This window comes from Solanum tuberosum, unplaced genomic scaffold, assembly GCF_000226075.1.
Source record: "Solanum tuberosum cultivar DM 1-3 516 R44 unplaced genomic scaffold, SolTub_3.0 scf00171, whole genome shotgun sequence".
NCBI lineage: Eukaryota > Viridiplantae > Streptophyta > Magnoliopsida > Solanales > Solanaceae > Solanum > Solanum tuberosum.
This window is the reverse complement of record NW_006239097.1, coordinates 1,199,685-1,215,571: the sequence shown is the minus strand read 5'-3', so window position 1 is coordinate 1,215,571 and position 15,887 is coordinate 1,199,685. Positions and strand designations below refer to the sequence as shown.

Below are 15,887 nucleotides of genomic sequence, written 5' to 3'. Positions count from 1 at the left end.
GAAGATGAAAAAAATGAAATAAAAATGAATTTAATAAGCTTTTCACGCGCTGGTAGTAAGTGTATCTCACTCATTATGTCATATCAGCAAAAAGTGTCAAACTTACACAACGGGGCATGACATGAGGTGTCTAGAATGCACAAAGCCTAATTAAGGTGTTTAAGTGAAAATTTGTGCCAACTTTAGGTGGTCATCGATTGGTTAAGCCTTGATTAAAATTTTACCTTTGTGAGCAGCGGTGTCAATGCGATCCATTCCCTTCACATGGTTCGTTTGTTTACGGCTGGTGTTGATGGACTGGTTTGCAAAATTGATTCCATGTCGGGGAACTTACTGCACAAGTTTAAAGCTTCCACTAAAGCAATATCATCTTTATCTATTTCATTAGGTTTATACCTACATTTTCATTATCTTTGATGATGGTTACATTTTGAGAATCTTGCATTTAAGTCAATCTAGACGAGTTACTGAACTATTGGTATCTTTTAGCCTGTCTATAGTTTTTGTAATGCAAAATGGGTACTCCCAACAACGATACCAGATCCCCTTTGCTAAGAGTTAGCAAGATTCTTCTCATGTCATACTTGATCACAAATGTTCTGAATACATGTCATTACTCCATTTGTGTCTACCTAGTGTTAGCATTCCTGTAGTGGTTTTCTCCTTGTAGCAAGCAACATTCTATGCTTAATTTGTTTCTGCATTAACTGGTTACTCTTGTGGGTTTCTGTCAAGCCAGATGGGAAAATATTAGCAACAAGAACTTCTCAGTTGAATATTTTCACTTTCTTGGATGAAAAAAGCTCCAGAACTATTGTTGTCTGGTCAAGAGAGAGGAAATGTGGTCACAATTTCCAGAGAAATGTGGTCACAATTTCCTAGAAATTTCACACCATGACATCGTACTCTCAAGTGAAAGTCCCCTGGTTTGTAGGCATTGTCATATGAATTCCATCAATTCAGGGTCCTTATCAGGTTGATTCATATAGTGGTCCAGGAGTAGGAGCTCAGATGGAACAATACCAAATAGGGAAATGATATAGAATCCCATCAAAGACGTGATGATATATCTTATTTGCAACAGTCCAGATCGAGTTCGGGATCTGCTCTAAAATGGGAAGATCTAGGATAGATGGCCAACCTCCTGGAGAGAGCGATGTGCATAGACTAGGTGAGTAGGAATGCAGCTCCATGGACCGCTCGTTGGGTCTGATAGGTGGTGGTATCACACTCTTCCCAAAAGATCAATACGTGAAACTCTCGCGTCATACAACTCCATCCCAGAAGCAGGATCTTCCCTTTACTTTGACCAACGCCCCCCAAACCTTAATGATTTTGTGCCAAATCGGATCTCCATCTCCGAACTTCCATTCGATGAGACCCATGTTTAGTAGTTTTCATTTTCTAGTCCACGCCTAACCTCGTTAGAAAGTGGAGTTGGCTAGCTTCTGGCATATCTTTTACATCATCGGCCACTCGTGGTCGTCCGTCCCTAATTTGCCGGTTGATAAAATCTCTGAGATTGACCAGCCAACTGGATTGGTTTGACTATTCTTTTTTATTTAAAAGTAGTTGGCTATCTGTGCGAGTCACTTTCTTCTAGGCTCCGCTGGACAACACAACTTAGCGCAGACAAAAAATACTAGGTGATTCTTCCCATCTGTCCTAGCATTGGTGGACAGAGTTTCCTGATACCTATTATTGGTGGGAGGTGCTAGGTATCCCATGGAATGAGTCGAGGCGCATGAAAGTTGGTCTGACGCCGCTGACATAAAAAAATAAATACAAAATACTACTTGAAAAAAGGATTGTAATGTAGTGTCCTAGTCGGAAAAAGAGTCTAATGTAATATCTATAATAGAGTCTCAATCTAATATTGTAGATACACAATTCAATAATATTTTTCTCTATTTTCTCTCATATGGTATCGAAGCTTCTACGATACTGGTAGAGATTCAAAGAGTTTCCACTATTGCAGGCGTCTATGAGCAATATATGGTACCGATCTGACTAGTGGTTATGTTAATAACAAAACAAGGGCCAATGATATATGCATGAACCCCATATTTAGGGGAAGAAAACTCAGACAGAGAGATCACCATGCGTCAATTTCTGGAGACTTTCTAGGGAAGGGTTTCACCCCTAGATCAATTATAGGAGTGTAACATGTCCCATAAACAAGGAGATTATGTTGCAAATGAATATGAATTGAAAGAACTAGATGAGTTCCAAGGTGTAGACTTGGGTGTCTTTGATTCCTATGTAGATGAGTTGCAAGGCATAGACTTGGATGACTTTGATTTGGATGTAGATGAGTTCCTAGGTGTAGACTTAGGTAGCTTTGATTCTGATGTAGATGAGTTTGAGTACATGAATAAAAAAATGCAAGATATTTCGGATGCTGAGGTAAGGAAGGGCAATGATATTGAAGGGATCCCCTGGGAAGGGGCAACCATAACCAGGTAGACAATGTAACGACCCGAGCCTATACCCTAGAAGTTACACGGCATACTTGACCCCGAAGGGGTCACGTACAACCCTTTTAGCATTCATAACATTCGATACATAAAAATAGTGCGGAATTTAAAAAAATTCTTTAAATCCATACAATAAAAAAAATACTCATTTAAAACATTTGAAACAACGAAAGTCTATTATCTCACATGGCCATCTAAAACAGTATCTTGAAACAAAGGTAGGGACACGACCCTTTAAAATTGAAAGTCTAACAATTGTCTATTGCATGAAAGAAAGAAACATCTAAATTATGTGTCCTCGAATGTATGAGGACATACCAATCGCCTTGCAAGAACTCAATCCAAGCACTTGAACTAAAGGGATAGCAACTCACTTGCCGGAACCTACACTTGTAGTAAAATAAGAGAAATATGGGTTAGCACAAAAAAATGTACTAAGTATGATGACCATGCAAAAACAACCTTTTAAAGGGACATCTTGGTCGGAAACCATGCATTATGCCACTTTTTAGAAATATCATGTACATTAGCATAAGAGACATAAAATACAAGTATAATCATCATACAAGTCATAATCATCACATTTGAACATTCACCTTAAGTAGCCCTAAGCTACACTTGTGCAGTGTAATGATATCATCCCATACTACTATCCCTACTAAGTGCCACGTTGAGGCCACCTTAGATGAACTTACCATTTCAGACTTGTCTTCAATCAATACTCATGCATAAGGAACACATACATTTCATAAGTCATTACAAGGGAAAATAACTCATAATACAACCCAAATATAGCATGCATCAACACATTAGACATTTAAGTGAACATTCTTCATTAGCTCCATTAAGAGCACTTTCATTCATTAGTGATTAAGACATTAGAGAATCACTATGACCCTCTCAAAGCCTACTCATGCAATGCATGTATGGCATCCTATAGTACCACCCACACTTCATAGAACTTCTCAAGAAACCATAATGCACATCTCACATGATCGGAATAGGCATTAACCGACATAGACCATGAGAGCAAACCATGGAATCTAGTGTCATATAGCCCCACACCATAAAGAGGTGGTCTACTTGCCTAATATAGGACTGGTAACATTTTAGTGTAGGTCGAAACCACTAGCTAATATCCTATGTGGGCACATAGTTATGGGATATGAAAATGTTCATTGGAACCGTAGCCTAACATTGGGAGAGTTTCAATCTTACCATATCTACTGGGTGCTTAGCCTCCATTCCCATAGAGTATTTCATTTTCATTAACATTATTGTACTTGAGAGGACTACCAACATTAGGCCTACCGACCCAAGGTATATTACACATGAATGGAATACCATAAGCCTATCGATTCATGGTACATTACATGGATAACTCATTGAATCCCCAAGAAGGGCCACCAACAATGGGCCACTCGGTGCTTAGCCTCCATTCCCATAGAGTATTTCATTTTCATTAACATTATTGTACTTGAGAGGACTACCAACATTAGGCCTACCGACCCAAGTACATTACACAAGAAAGGGCCACCACCATTAGGTCTACCGATTCAAGGTACATTAAGGATAACTCATTGACTTTCCAAGAAGGGTGCCATCAACATTGGGTCTACCGATACAAGGTTCATCATTTCACACATGAAAGGGTTACCAACACTAGGTCTACCGAATGAAGGTTTATCATCACATTAGTTTCTAGCCTCATCATGAAAGGGTGATATTACATTCAAGGTCACTTTTATCAATACAAGAAAAGGATGCCTTAAGCCTACCAATTCAAGACCCATCAATCCACATTACTTTCATTTATACAAAAAAAGATGCATAAGCCTACCAATTCAAGATATAGCTTCACATTCTATCATCATCATTCATGAGTGTTAAATTGAGAAATAGCCTTTATTTAATAACACAATTACATTCAAGACAAGATCATATTACCTTCAATAGATTCACATTCATATACAAGACATCATGATAATACTCAATTCCTCATATTATGCCCTTCAAGGCCATGAATCTCAAATCACCAACACACCAACAATTTACTAAAATTATGGCATGGATAATGATACAATTCAATAACCTAAAGTAATTTAGACAAATTCTATTCACATGCTTTCATAATCAACAAACCCACATCATAAAGGCACAATTTAGGAATTTGAGAGAATTCATGGGTTCATAGAGTATTTTCATCATAAATCATCAATTAAAAACTAATACATTCAGAATTTATCATTAATAACTATTTGATAACGTTTGAAGAAGGAACCCATGAGTTAGAGTAAAACCCTAGGTGTTTGGGAAACTTGAAAACTTTGAAAACTAACTTTGAATGGACTCTAGGGGTGAAAGCTACCCCTAGATGAAGGATAACCATACCTTGCTTGTAAAGCCCCAAGAAATTTGAGGAAGAACACCTTGAATCCACAAACCCTAGCTCCCCTTTTTCTTCTTCTTCTTTGGCAACTTCTAGAGAGAGAATTTTTTAAAGGAGGAACTCTTTTGTTTTGATTTGGATTTTGGAGAAATAAGGAGTAAATGACTTGTTTTAAGACTTAAAACTATATATAATAGTGATATAAAACAATTAAAAACAACCCCACACATTAATTAATTAAAATGAAATTACAAAAAAACCCCTAACTAAGGCAGACCCGTCAGGGACCACACCCATTTTGACGGGTCGTGAGGGGCACCACGGCTCGTGGTGGTGCCCGTGGTCCCTTGACCAGTGTGACTCTCCACCTTTCCAAACCCTCAAGGGCCTAAGGGAAGACCACGAGACCTCCCACGATCCGTGGTCAAGACCATGAGTTGTGGTGATGGTCGTGGTCATAGAGGCAGTAGCTTGGCCAAGTTGCCTTGCTTCCTATGCAACCAAGTGATCTTCACGACCACTTATACAAACTGTCTAGGGTACCACGGCTCGTGGTGGTGCCTGTTGTCTTTGAGGCATTAGCCTCTTCAACTTAACTCATCTCCCACAAGGCCAAAGGGGTCTTCACGGACCCCTTCACGGACCGTGGTCAATGCAACTGGTCGTGAACCCTGGCAGTGCTTGGTCAAGGGTTGGGTAGCCTTGGCTTTTGGCTAGGCTTTGCCCCCCTTGCCTTGGCACATGCCCTTGCAATCCCATACCAAACCTAAAAAGGGTCCTTCAACTACGGAGTCTAACACGTACCTTGACGTTTACCCTCACGATTAGGCTCTAGTTCAACCTATCATTTTCCGAGTCGTTACATACAACTAGGCAAAGAAGACTACAATGCTTTCATAACTGTGAAAACAATTACTAAATATGGTGAGACGTCAAAAAAGGCGTGCAAAACCACAAAGAAAGACAATTTATACAATGATTTCAGATAGAGTGCTAGATTCATTAAATCAATGTTCTCTCAGCCCCCGCTGAGGAATTTGGTCTAGGCACCTTCTAAGTGTGATGCATACCTGATGTCTTGTTTTTCTATCATTCATTATTCATTAATCTTCATTGACCTACGTGAAAATTGAAATTCTCAATTTATCAGGGCATGTAGCGCGACTCGAGAATCATTCATAAAATCTTTAAGTGGGATTTCTGGAGACTCGAGTAAGAACTCTTGCTGTGAAATATAAGTTACTTATTACTGGTGGATTGCAATGAGAACATATCATCAAGTATTTAGATAAGCCTAGAGTTTGCTTTTGTTCTCGCCAGCATTTCTCGATGATGTCATTACCACTGCTATTCAGATTAACAACAGTGCTAGTGCAACACTTTATTTTATAGCTTCAAATAATGATTCGGGAGTTAATGATTTCGATTTGGATCAATTTAAACTGTCTAACCATTTCCATTTTTCCCAGCCAGTGAATCATACATCACTCAACCCTGATGGCAATCTCTAACTCCAGGAGGTCATCACTTGCTAGGGAAACTGGAAACGGTTCCACATTTGAAATTTCTTCAAATCAAAATCTCTAACTCAAGAATCATTATTTTAAACTATAAAATGAAGTGCACCACTGGCGGTGTTATTAATTTCAATAACAGTGGTAATTGTATCATCATCATACGTCAGCGAGAAGAAAAGCAAACTCCAGGCTTACCTAACTACTTGAAGATAAGTTCTCTTTATAACCCACCACCAACAAGCAACTTATCTTTCACAACAGAAATACATTTTCAGGTCTTTGTAAATCCATCCAAAAGGTTTTTGAGATGTTTCTCGAGTGGTGCTACATCCCAGATAAATTGAGAGTTTTAATTTTTTACGTAGGACAATGATGACCAATGAATGAGAGAAAAATGAGACATCAGGTACACATAATGATTAGAAGGTGCCCAGACTAAATTCCTTAGTGGGAGTGAGAGAACGTTGATGTAATGGATCTTGCATTCCATCTGAAATCATAGTATAATCTGTCTTTCTTTGTGGTTTTGAACTCCTTTTATGATGTCTCACCAGATTGAGGCAAATTTTCATAGTTCTGATAGCGTTGTAGTCTTCTTTGCCTGGTTGTCTCCCTGGCTATGGTAACCCTTTCCCACGGGATCCCTCCAATATCTTTGCCCTTCCTTACCTCAGCGGCCGGAATATCTTGCATTCTTTTATTCATGTACTCAAACTCTTCTACATCCAAATTAAAAACCACCTAAGCCTATGCTTAGGAACTCATATACATCAAAATCAAAGTCATCCAAGTCTATCTTGCAACTCATCTTCATCTGAATCACAACCACCCAAGTTTATGCCTTGGAACTCATCAATCAAATCATCTAGCTCTTCCATTTCATATTCAGCTACTACGTATTCAACATCATATCCTAGTTGATGGGATATGTTACACTCCAACTAATGATCTTGGGGCGAAAATTTAGGGTCTTTGCTTTTTTCCTTTTCATCGTGATAGGTTTTTTGGTTGACTCCAGGAATGGAAAGGCTATTTCTCCTTTGTGTGCACATGTGAACTACTCATTTGCATCAGCCAACATCCTGATGTCCTAACATTTGAAACTTGGAACTAGGATAAAACATGCCGTATATGGGATATTCAGAACCTGTCCAAGTCAATCACTACTTTCAAGAGGAACCTTGGAGCTATTCGATAAATCTGCTACACATCTGATGTCAGATTTATGGGCATGGCATAGCTTGTATAATTTATCTGCATTTTTAAAGTAATATGTGGATTTGAGGTGGAGAAAGAAATTGATTATTGCGGTGAGATATGAGGAGTGTCTTTTAGTTCTAATACAAAGTCCCTTGTCATTGGCATGTGGAATCACACATTTAGTAGCCTCCTTGAGTTTGGGTGACCATACAACTATTCATACCTTGATGCAATAATACGAGCACACTGAAGGTAGAAGATGATTATATATAGGTTAATATTTGTTTTATCATGCTATTTGAAAGCTAGAAGATCTCTAGTCATTTGAACGATAAAACATAGTGTGGTATCCTTTATAGCATAGGCCACTTACTTGGAACAAAAGGGTGTGACCTAGTGGTCAATGAAGTGGTTGAGAACCTTAGGCCCCAGCCTTGGTGGAAAGAGTAGGTGGTAGTTAATCCGTGGATTTAGTCGAGGTGTACGAAAGCTACTCCGAACACCAGATCATAAAAAAAATAAAAAAAAGATAGAATCCTACTTGAAAAATGATTGTACTGTAATGTCCTAGTCGAAAAAGAAATCTGATGTAATATCTATAAATAGGGTCTTAATGTAATTATGTAGAAACATAATTCAATAATATTTTCTCCAATATTTCTCAAATTATATTAGAGATTCTACGATCCTGGTAGAGAATCAAAAAGCTTCTGCTGCTAGCACACGACTATGACCAATATATGCTGCCCATCTGTCCAATGGTTATGTTAAAAAAACTAGAGCCAATGATATATGCATGAACCCCATATTCAGGGGAAGCAAACTCAACCAAACAGATCACCGTGCGTCAATTTCTGAAGACTTTCTAGGGTAGGGTGCTTGTTTTTACTATGATTTCCACATTTTACATTAAAAAAGATTAGAAAATTCTACTAGCTCTACCTTGCACATAAATCTGTAATCAGACATGTAGCAGATTGGCCAAATACCTCCAAGGTTACCCTTCAAAGTAGTGACTGACTTGGATAAGTTTTCAAATATTCCATATTCTACACATTTATATTTATTCCCACTTGCAAACGTTTGGCCATCAGAATGCCAAGATGATTCAAATGAGTAGTCCACATGTCCACACAAAGGATAAACAACTTCTCCATTTTTGGAGTCAACCAAAAAACCAACAGTGGTCAACAAGAGAAAAATAGGCACCCTAAATTTTTGCCCCAAGATAATTAGTTGGAGTGTAACATGTCCCATCAACAAGTAGATGATGTTGATTATGTATTAGATGAATACGAAATGGAAGAACTAGATGATTTTATTGATGGGTTCTAGGGCGTAGACTTGGGTGGGTTTGATTAAGATGTAGATGAGTTGCAAGGCATAAACTTTGAATGACTTTAATTTGGATGTAGATGATTTCCAAAGCGTCCGTAGACTTAGATAGCTTTGGTTAGGATGTAGATGAGTATGAATACATGAACAAAAGAATCCAAGATGTTAAGAAGTCTCACATTGGTAGAGGGATGGAAAATTTGTCTCCTTATGTGGACTTGGACAAACCTACCTTCATGAATTAGGTTTTGGGGTTGAGTTAGGCCCAGGTGTCATATCTTTACATAAGATATTTTAGCTGTCGAGGTGAGGAAGGTAAAGGATATTCAAGGGATCCCATAAGAAAGGGTTACCATAACCAGGGAGACGAGTAGGAAAATAAGACTACAACGCTATCAGAACTATGAAAATATTCCTCAATCTGGTGAGACATCAGAAAAAGAGAGAAACCACAAAGAAAGACAGTTTATACTATGATTTTAGATGGAATGCAAGATACATTACATCAACATTATCTCTCCCCCAACTGAGGAATTTTGGTATGAGAATCTTCTAAGCATGATGTGTACCTAATGTCACATTTTTCTATCATTCACTGGTCATCATTGACCAGTGCAAAAACTAAAATTTTCAATTTATCAGGTCATGTAGCGTCACTCGAGAAACATCTTGAAAGCCTTTTAGAGGGATTTACGGAGACCCTAGTAAGCACTCTAACTGTGAAAAGTAAGTTTCTAGAGGATTGCAAAGAGAACTAATCGTCAAGAACATAGATAATCCTAGAGTCTGCTTTTGTTCTCGGTTGATATATGACGATGATGCCACTGTCACTGCTATTAAGATTACTAATACTATTAGTGGTGCACTTCATTTTATAGCTTCAAATAATAATTCTAGAGTTAGAGATTTTTGATTTGGAGAAAATTTTCAATAGTCTAATTATTTCCAATTCCCCTAGCCAGTGATGTCATCCTGGAGTTAAAGATTGCCATCAATAATTTGAAGCTATTAAATGAAGTGCACCACTGACAGTGCTGTTAATCTCAATAGAAGTGGTAATGACATCATCGACATAGGTTGGCATGAATAAAAGAAAACTCAAGTCTTATCTAAATACTTGACGATAAGTTCTCCATGCAATCCATTAGTAACAAAAATCTTATCTTTCACAACAAGAGTTCTTGCTAATGTCTCCTTCAATTCCTCTAAAAAGCTTTCAGGATGATTCTCTAGTGGCGCTACATCCCATGATAAATTGAGAATTTCAGTTTTAGCACATGTCAATGATGACCAATCAATGATAGAAAAATGAGACATCAGGTATACATCATACTTAGAAGGAGCCCAAACCAAATTTCTTAGCTAGGGTAAGAAAACGTTGATGTAATAGATCTTGCATTCGATATAAAATCATAGTATAAATCATCTTTGTTTATGGTTTTGCACTCCTTTTCTGATATCTCACCAGATTAAGGAATATTTTCATAGTTTTGATAGCGTTGTAGTCTTCTTTGCCTAGTTGTCTCCCTAGTTATGGTAACCCTTTCCTTAGGGATCCCTTGAATACCTTTGTCATTCCTTACCTCAACAACCGAAATATCTTGCATTCTTTTATTCATGTAGTCATACTCATGTACATCTGAATCAAAGTCACCTAAGTCTATGCATAGAAACTCATCTATATCCAAATCAAAGTCATCCAAGTCTATGCCTTGCAACTCATCTACATCCGAATCAAAGCCACCCAAGTCTACGCGTTGGAACTAATCAATTAATACATCTAGTTCTTTCATTTCATATTAATTTGCTACGTAATCGGCTTCATCTCCTTGTTGATGGGACATGTTACACTCCAACTAAATGATCTTGAGATGGAAATTTAGTGTCTAGGGGGGGTTCGGGTGAACCCCCTTGGTTGAAAAATTACGTTATATATATAGGGCCAAATTCTGATTTTATGTGTACATATATTAAAATGAACCCTCTGATAATAAGTGAGAAGCTTTAGCTCAATGGATAAGGGGTTCAACAGTGGCTTTACGTCGTGAGTTCGAATCCCATGCGCATCAATTCCTCTTCTCTTATTTTTTTACCCTTTTTAATTCATGGAATTGGGGACAATTTTTGGGTTTGGATCAGCTTCTCTTTTTCATTATTTCTTTTATGTCATTTTTTTCTAATTTGTTTTTGTTTAAATTTATTAGACACATTTTTTTTAATTCTTCTTATATCTATTAGTCATTTTATTTCAATATAATTTTATGTATAACTCTTTAAAAATGATGAATTATATATATAAAGATAAATTAGATGTAATTGAATGAAGAAACTAAAAATCGTCAATATCCTTTTAATAATATATATTTAATAGAATTCATGGAATTTCTTTTCTATTTTTCCAATTCTATTTTAGAGAGATGAAAACAAAACTTATTTGATTTATTCGTCATTTTTTTCAACAAGTGATGACTAACCTAGTAAATTAAACTACATGAACTAAAAAATTGACGATGCCATTTATTTATCTTCTGAATATGCATTATAATATTAGTAAATCTATACTTACACACTTTTAGAGAATCTTGAGAATTTTCCTAGTAATATGTGTTTGAATGGATACTAATTCAAAAAAATTTAAAATGCAAAATAAAGTAAAACATTACAAAATAAAAGTATAAAAAGTACAAGAAATTTTAAGAAGTGTTAACTTTTATCAACCAATGAGATACCTTGTACAAAAAGCATGTCGGGGTTACTACGCTCACCGCGCACTTACATTACCACATGAGCTTCTTCTTTAAATTTCGAACCCCTTGAGCTTAATTCCTGGATCCGCCATTGATCGCGATAGGTTTTTCATTAACTCCAGGAATAGAAAGGTTGTTTCTCCTTTATGTAGACATATGGACTACTCATTTGCATTATCGTGACATCCTGATGGCCTAACGTCTGCAAATGAGGACCATAATAAAACATGCAAATTATGGGATATTCAAAACTTGTCTAAGTTAGTCTCTACTTTGAAGGGTAACTTTGGAGCTTTCGGTCAATCTGCTAGACATGTGATGAAATATTTATGGGTATGGCTGAGCTTATAGAATTTTTTTACATTATTTTTTGTTAAATGTGGATAGGAGGTGGAATAAGAAAATGATTTCTCTGGTGAGATATCACGAGTGTCTTTTAGTCCTGATAGAGAGTCCCTTATCATTGGCGTGTGGAATCACATATTTAGTAGCCTCCTTGAGTTTGGGTGATGACACAACTATTCATATCTTGATGAAATAATATAAGCACTTTGAGGGTAGAATGGATGACAAAACTGAGTGTGGTCTCCTTTATAACACAGGCCACCTACTTGGAAAAGGATTAGTATATAAAATCCTATTTGGTACCCTAGGGTGTGGCCGAGTGGTCAATGAAGTGGTTGAGATTCCTACGTCTTAAGGTCAAACCACAGCAGAGATAAAAACAGTAGCTGATTCATTCCATCTGTACTAGCCTTAGTGAACAGAGTTACCTGATACTTGTTGCTAGGGAGGTGGTAGGTCTCTTGTAAATTTTGTCGGGGTGCATGAAAGATGATCCGATCATAACAGTCATAAAATAAAAATAAAAATATATAATCCTACTTGGAAAAGAATAGTGCTGTACTTTCCTAGTCGAGAAAGGAGTCTAATGTAGTATCTATAGATATGATCTCAATGTAATAATGTAGATACGCAATTCAATAATAATTCTCAAATTGTAATGGAGCTTCTACGATCCGGATAGAGAATCAAATAGCTATCGTTGCTGGCAGGCGACTATAACCAATATATGCCACCAAGTTGGCCAATGGTTATATTAATAAAAGTAGAGCCATCAATATATGTATGAACCCCATATTCAGGGGAAGAAAACACAGCTAGACAGAGCAATGTGCGTCAATTTCCGGCAACTTTCTAGGATAGGGTGACTATTTGTACAATGATTTCATATGGAATACAAGATCCTCTTTATCAACATTTCCTCACCCCCAACTGAGGAATTTTGTCGAGGCATCTTCTGATGTCTCATTTTTATATCATTCACTAGTCATCATGGACCTGCACAAAAACAATAATTGTGCATTTATCAAGGCATGTAGAGCCACTCGATAAACAACTTGGAAGCCTTTAAGAGTGATTTACAGAGACACGAGTAATTATTCTTGTTGTGAAAGATAAGTTGCTTGTTGCTGGTAGATTGCAAGGAGAACTAATCGTCAAGTATTTAGATAATCTTGGAGTTTGCTTCTGTTCTTGACCAACGTATAACAATTATACCATTGCCATTGCTATTAACATTAACAACACTATCAGTGGTGCACTCTGTTTTATAACATCAAATAATGATTCTAGAGTTAGAGTTTTCGATTTGGAGAAATCTCAACTATCTAATCATTTCCAATTTCCCTGGCCAGTGATGCCATCCTGGAGTTAGAGATTGTCATCAGGACTGAGTGATCTATGATTCACTGGCTCGGGAAAATGGAAATGGTTAGATATTTAAAATTTCTCGAAATCAAAATCTCTAACTCTAGAATCATTATTTGAAGCTATAAAATGAAGTGCACCTCCGGCAGTTTTTTTTAATCTCAATAGCAGTGGTAATGACATCCTCGACTTAGGTCAACGAGAACAAAAGAAAACTCCAAGCTTATCTAAATACTTGACAATAAGTTCTCCTTGCAATCCGCTAGTAAAAAGCAACTTATCTTTTACGGCAAGAGTGCTTTCTAGGATCTCCCTAAATCCCTCTAAAAGGATTTAAAGATTTTTCAAGAGTGGCGCTACATGCCTTGATAAATTGAGAATTTCAGTTTTCACCAAATCAATTGAACAATGAATTTCAAAGAAATGAGACATCAGGTACACATCATGCTTCGAAGGTGCCCAAACCAACTTCCACAACTGGGGTTGAGAGGACGTTAGTGCAACAGATGACTGAAAAAATTAGACATCATGCACTCATCATGGTTAAAAGGTATCCAAACCAAATTCCTCAGCGGGGGATGAGAGGACGTTGATGTTATGAATCTTCCTTTCCATATGAAATGATAGTTTAAATTACCTTTCTTCGTGGTTTTGCACTCCTTTTCTGATGTCTAACCAGAGTGAGGAATATTTTCATAGTTCTGATAGCGTTGTAGTCTTCTTTGCTTAGTTGTCTCCCTTTCTAGGGGATCCCTTTAATATCTTTGCGCTTCCTTACCTCTGTAGCCAAAATATCTTACATTCTTTTATTCATGTAATCGTACTCATCTACATCTGAATCAAATCCACCTAAGCCTACGTCTAAGAGCTCATCTACATCCAAATCAAAGTCATCCAAGTCTATGCCGTGCAACTCATCTTCAACCGAATCAAAGCCACCCAAGTCTACGCCTTGGAACTCATCAACAAAATAATCTAGTTCTTCCATTTCATAGTCATCTTCTATGTAATAAACTTCATATCTTTGTTGATACGACATATTACACTCCAACTAATTGATCTTGGGGAGAAGATTTATGGTGCTTGTTTTTTGCTTGTTGATCGTGATAGGTTTTTTGGTTGACTGTAGGAATGGAAGTATTTTTTTATCCTTTGTGTGGACTTGTGGACTACTCATTTGCATCAAGGTGGCATCCTGATGGCCTAACGTTTGCAATTTGAACTAGGATAAAATGTGCAAAATATGGGATATTCAGAACTTGTCAAACCTTGGAGCTATTCAGTTAATTTGTTACACGTCTAATGACAGATATATGGGTATAGAAGAGCCTGCAGAATTTATCCACATTTTTATATAAAAATATCACTACAAAAAAATCAGCGTTTAGTGATGAATTTTAGCAACAAACATATTTTCGTCGCTATATAACGATGGATTAGCTATGGATTTATAATTATGTCGCTATAAAAACTAAAAGTAAATTAATGATGTGAGGCTAAAAATACATATTTTTAATCATTATTTCCTCACATTTATTATTTATATTTGTCCTTTCTGAGCATGAATTTTATGGATTGTACTAAATTGTGTATTTTATGTGTAGGATTAAATTGGTGAAAAATGATGAAGTTTGGAGCTAAAACGAATTAAAGATGGAAAGTTGAAGAAGGAAATCCAACAAACAACTTAATGGATTAAATTTATTAAAATAATATATTTATACATATGAGGCCAATGTGAACGAATTGCCAATTCAAATTGAATTTGGCTCGCTGCTGCCACGTGTCTATAGCTAACCGCCCCTTTGCCGCCAACAATTTGAAGAAATCCAGCGAGCAATTGGAAACCCAATTTAATTGGGTTTTGTTTTTCTAATTTGTCTTGTACTTAATTATTTATTTAGAGTTTCTATGTCTATAAATAGGGCATGAAAAATTATTCTTTAGGGAAATGAAGAACCAAGATACAAGACACAATATAAATTTTCTTCTAGCTTAGGAACTTTGGAAGAGCCGCCGTGGAGGCCGGAGAATTGTGGTTTATTCTTTCTTCTCCTTTATTATTTATTTGTATTCGTGATTAATAAAAGATAGCCGCTGCCGGGGAATATTGCTTAGAAATTGTCTTTAGTATTTATTTTGACTTGTAGTCCTTTTATTTTTTTATTTGTTTTAATTTACTTTTCTTTATTATATGTTTTACTCTTCTTGAGATGTCATCTGAAAAAGTATGTAGTGTTAAGTGTTTTTGCAATTTTTGTACTTCTGACATTTTGGATTCTTATAGGCTAATTTTTTTCTCAACAAAATAAGTTGTGTGGGGACATAGAAGATTTATTGATACTGTGCTATAAATCAATATTTAAGTGCATGATTGATGAAGATACCTATTATTGGGATCTCGAGAAAGTAAATTTTGAGTTGAGTGAAAAGATTAAATCATATGACAACCAACAATTTAGTAATAATATGTGTGAGGAAGAAAAAATACTTATAAGTCAACTTGAAGAGC

At 36.6% G+C, this 15,887-nt stretch overlaps 1 protein-coding gene and 1 pseudogene across 1 annotated transcript; one reads left to right on the top strand and one right to left on the bottom strand.

The window, feature by feature from the left end:
* Positions 1–2,166: 2,166 nt before the first annotated feature.
* On the top strand, positions 2,167–9,900 carry LOC102605102 (uncharacterized; annotated as a pseudogene).
* A 116-nt stretch (positions 9,901–10,016) lies between these two features.
* LOC107061839 (uncharacterized) lies at positions 10,017–14,414 on the bottom strand. The gene is made up of 4 exons (XM_015311737.1): positions 14,176–14,414; positions 14,013–14,046; positions 10,502–10,681; positions 10,017–10,280 (listed from the first exon to the last, which is right to left on the bottom strand). The coding sequence occupies exons 1-4, from the start codon at positions 14,412–14,414 to the stop codon at positions 10,017–10,019; spliced, it is 717 nt and encodes a 238-aa protein (XP_015167223.1).
* Between the last annotated feature and the right edge of the window lie 1,473 nt (positions 14,415–15,887).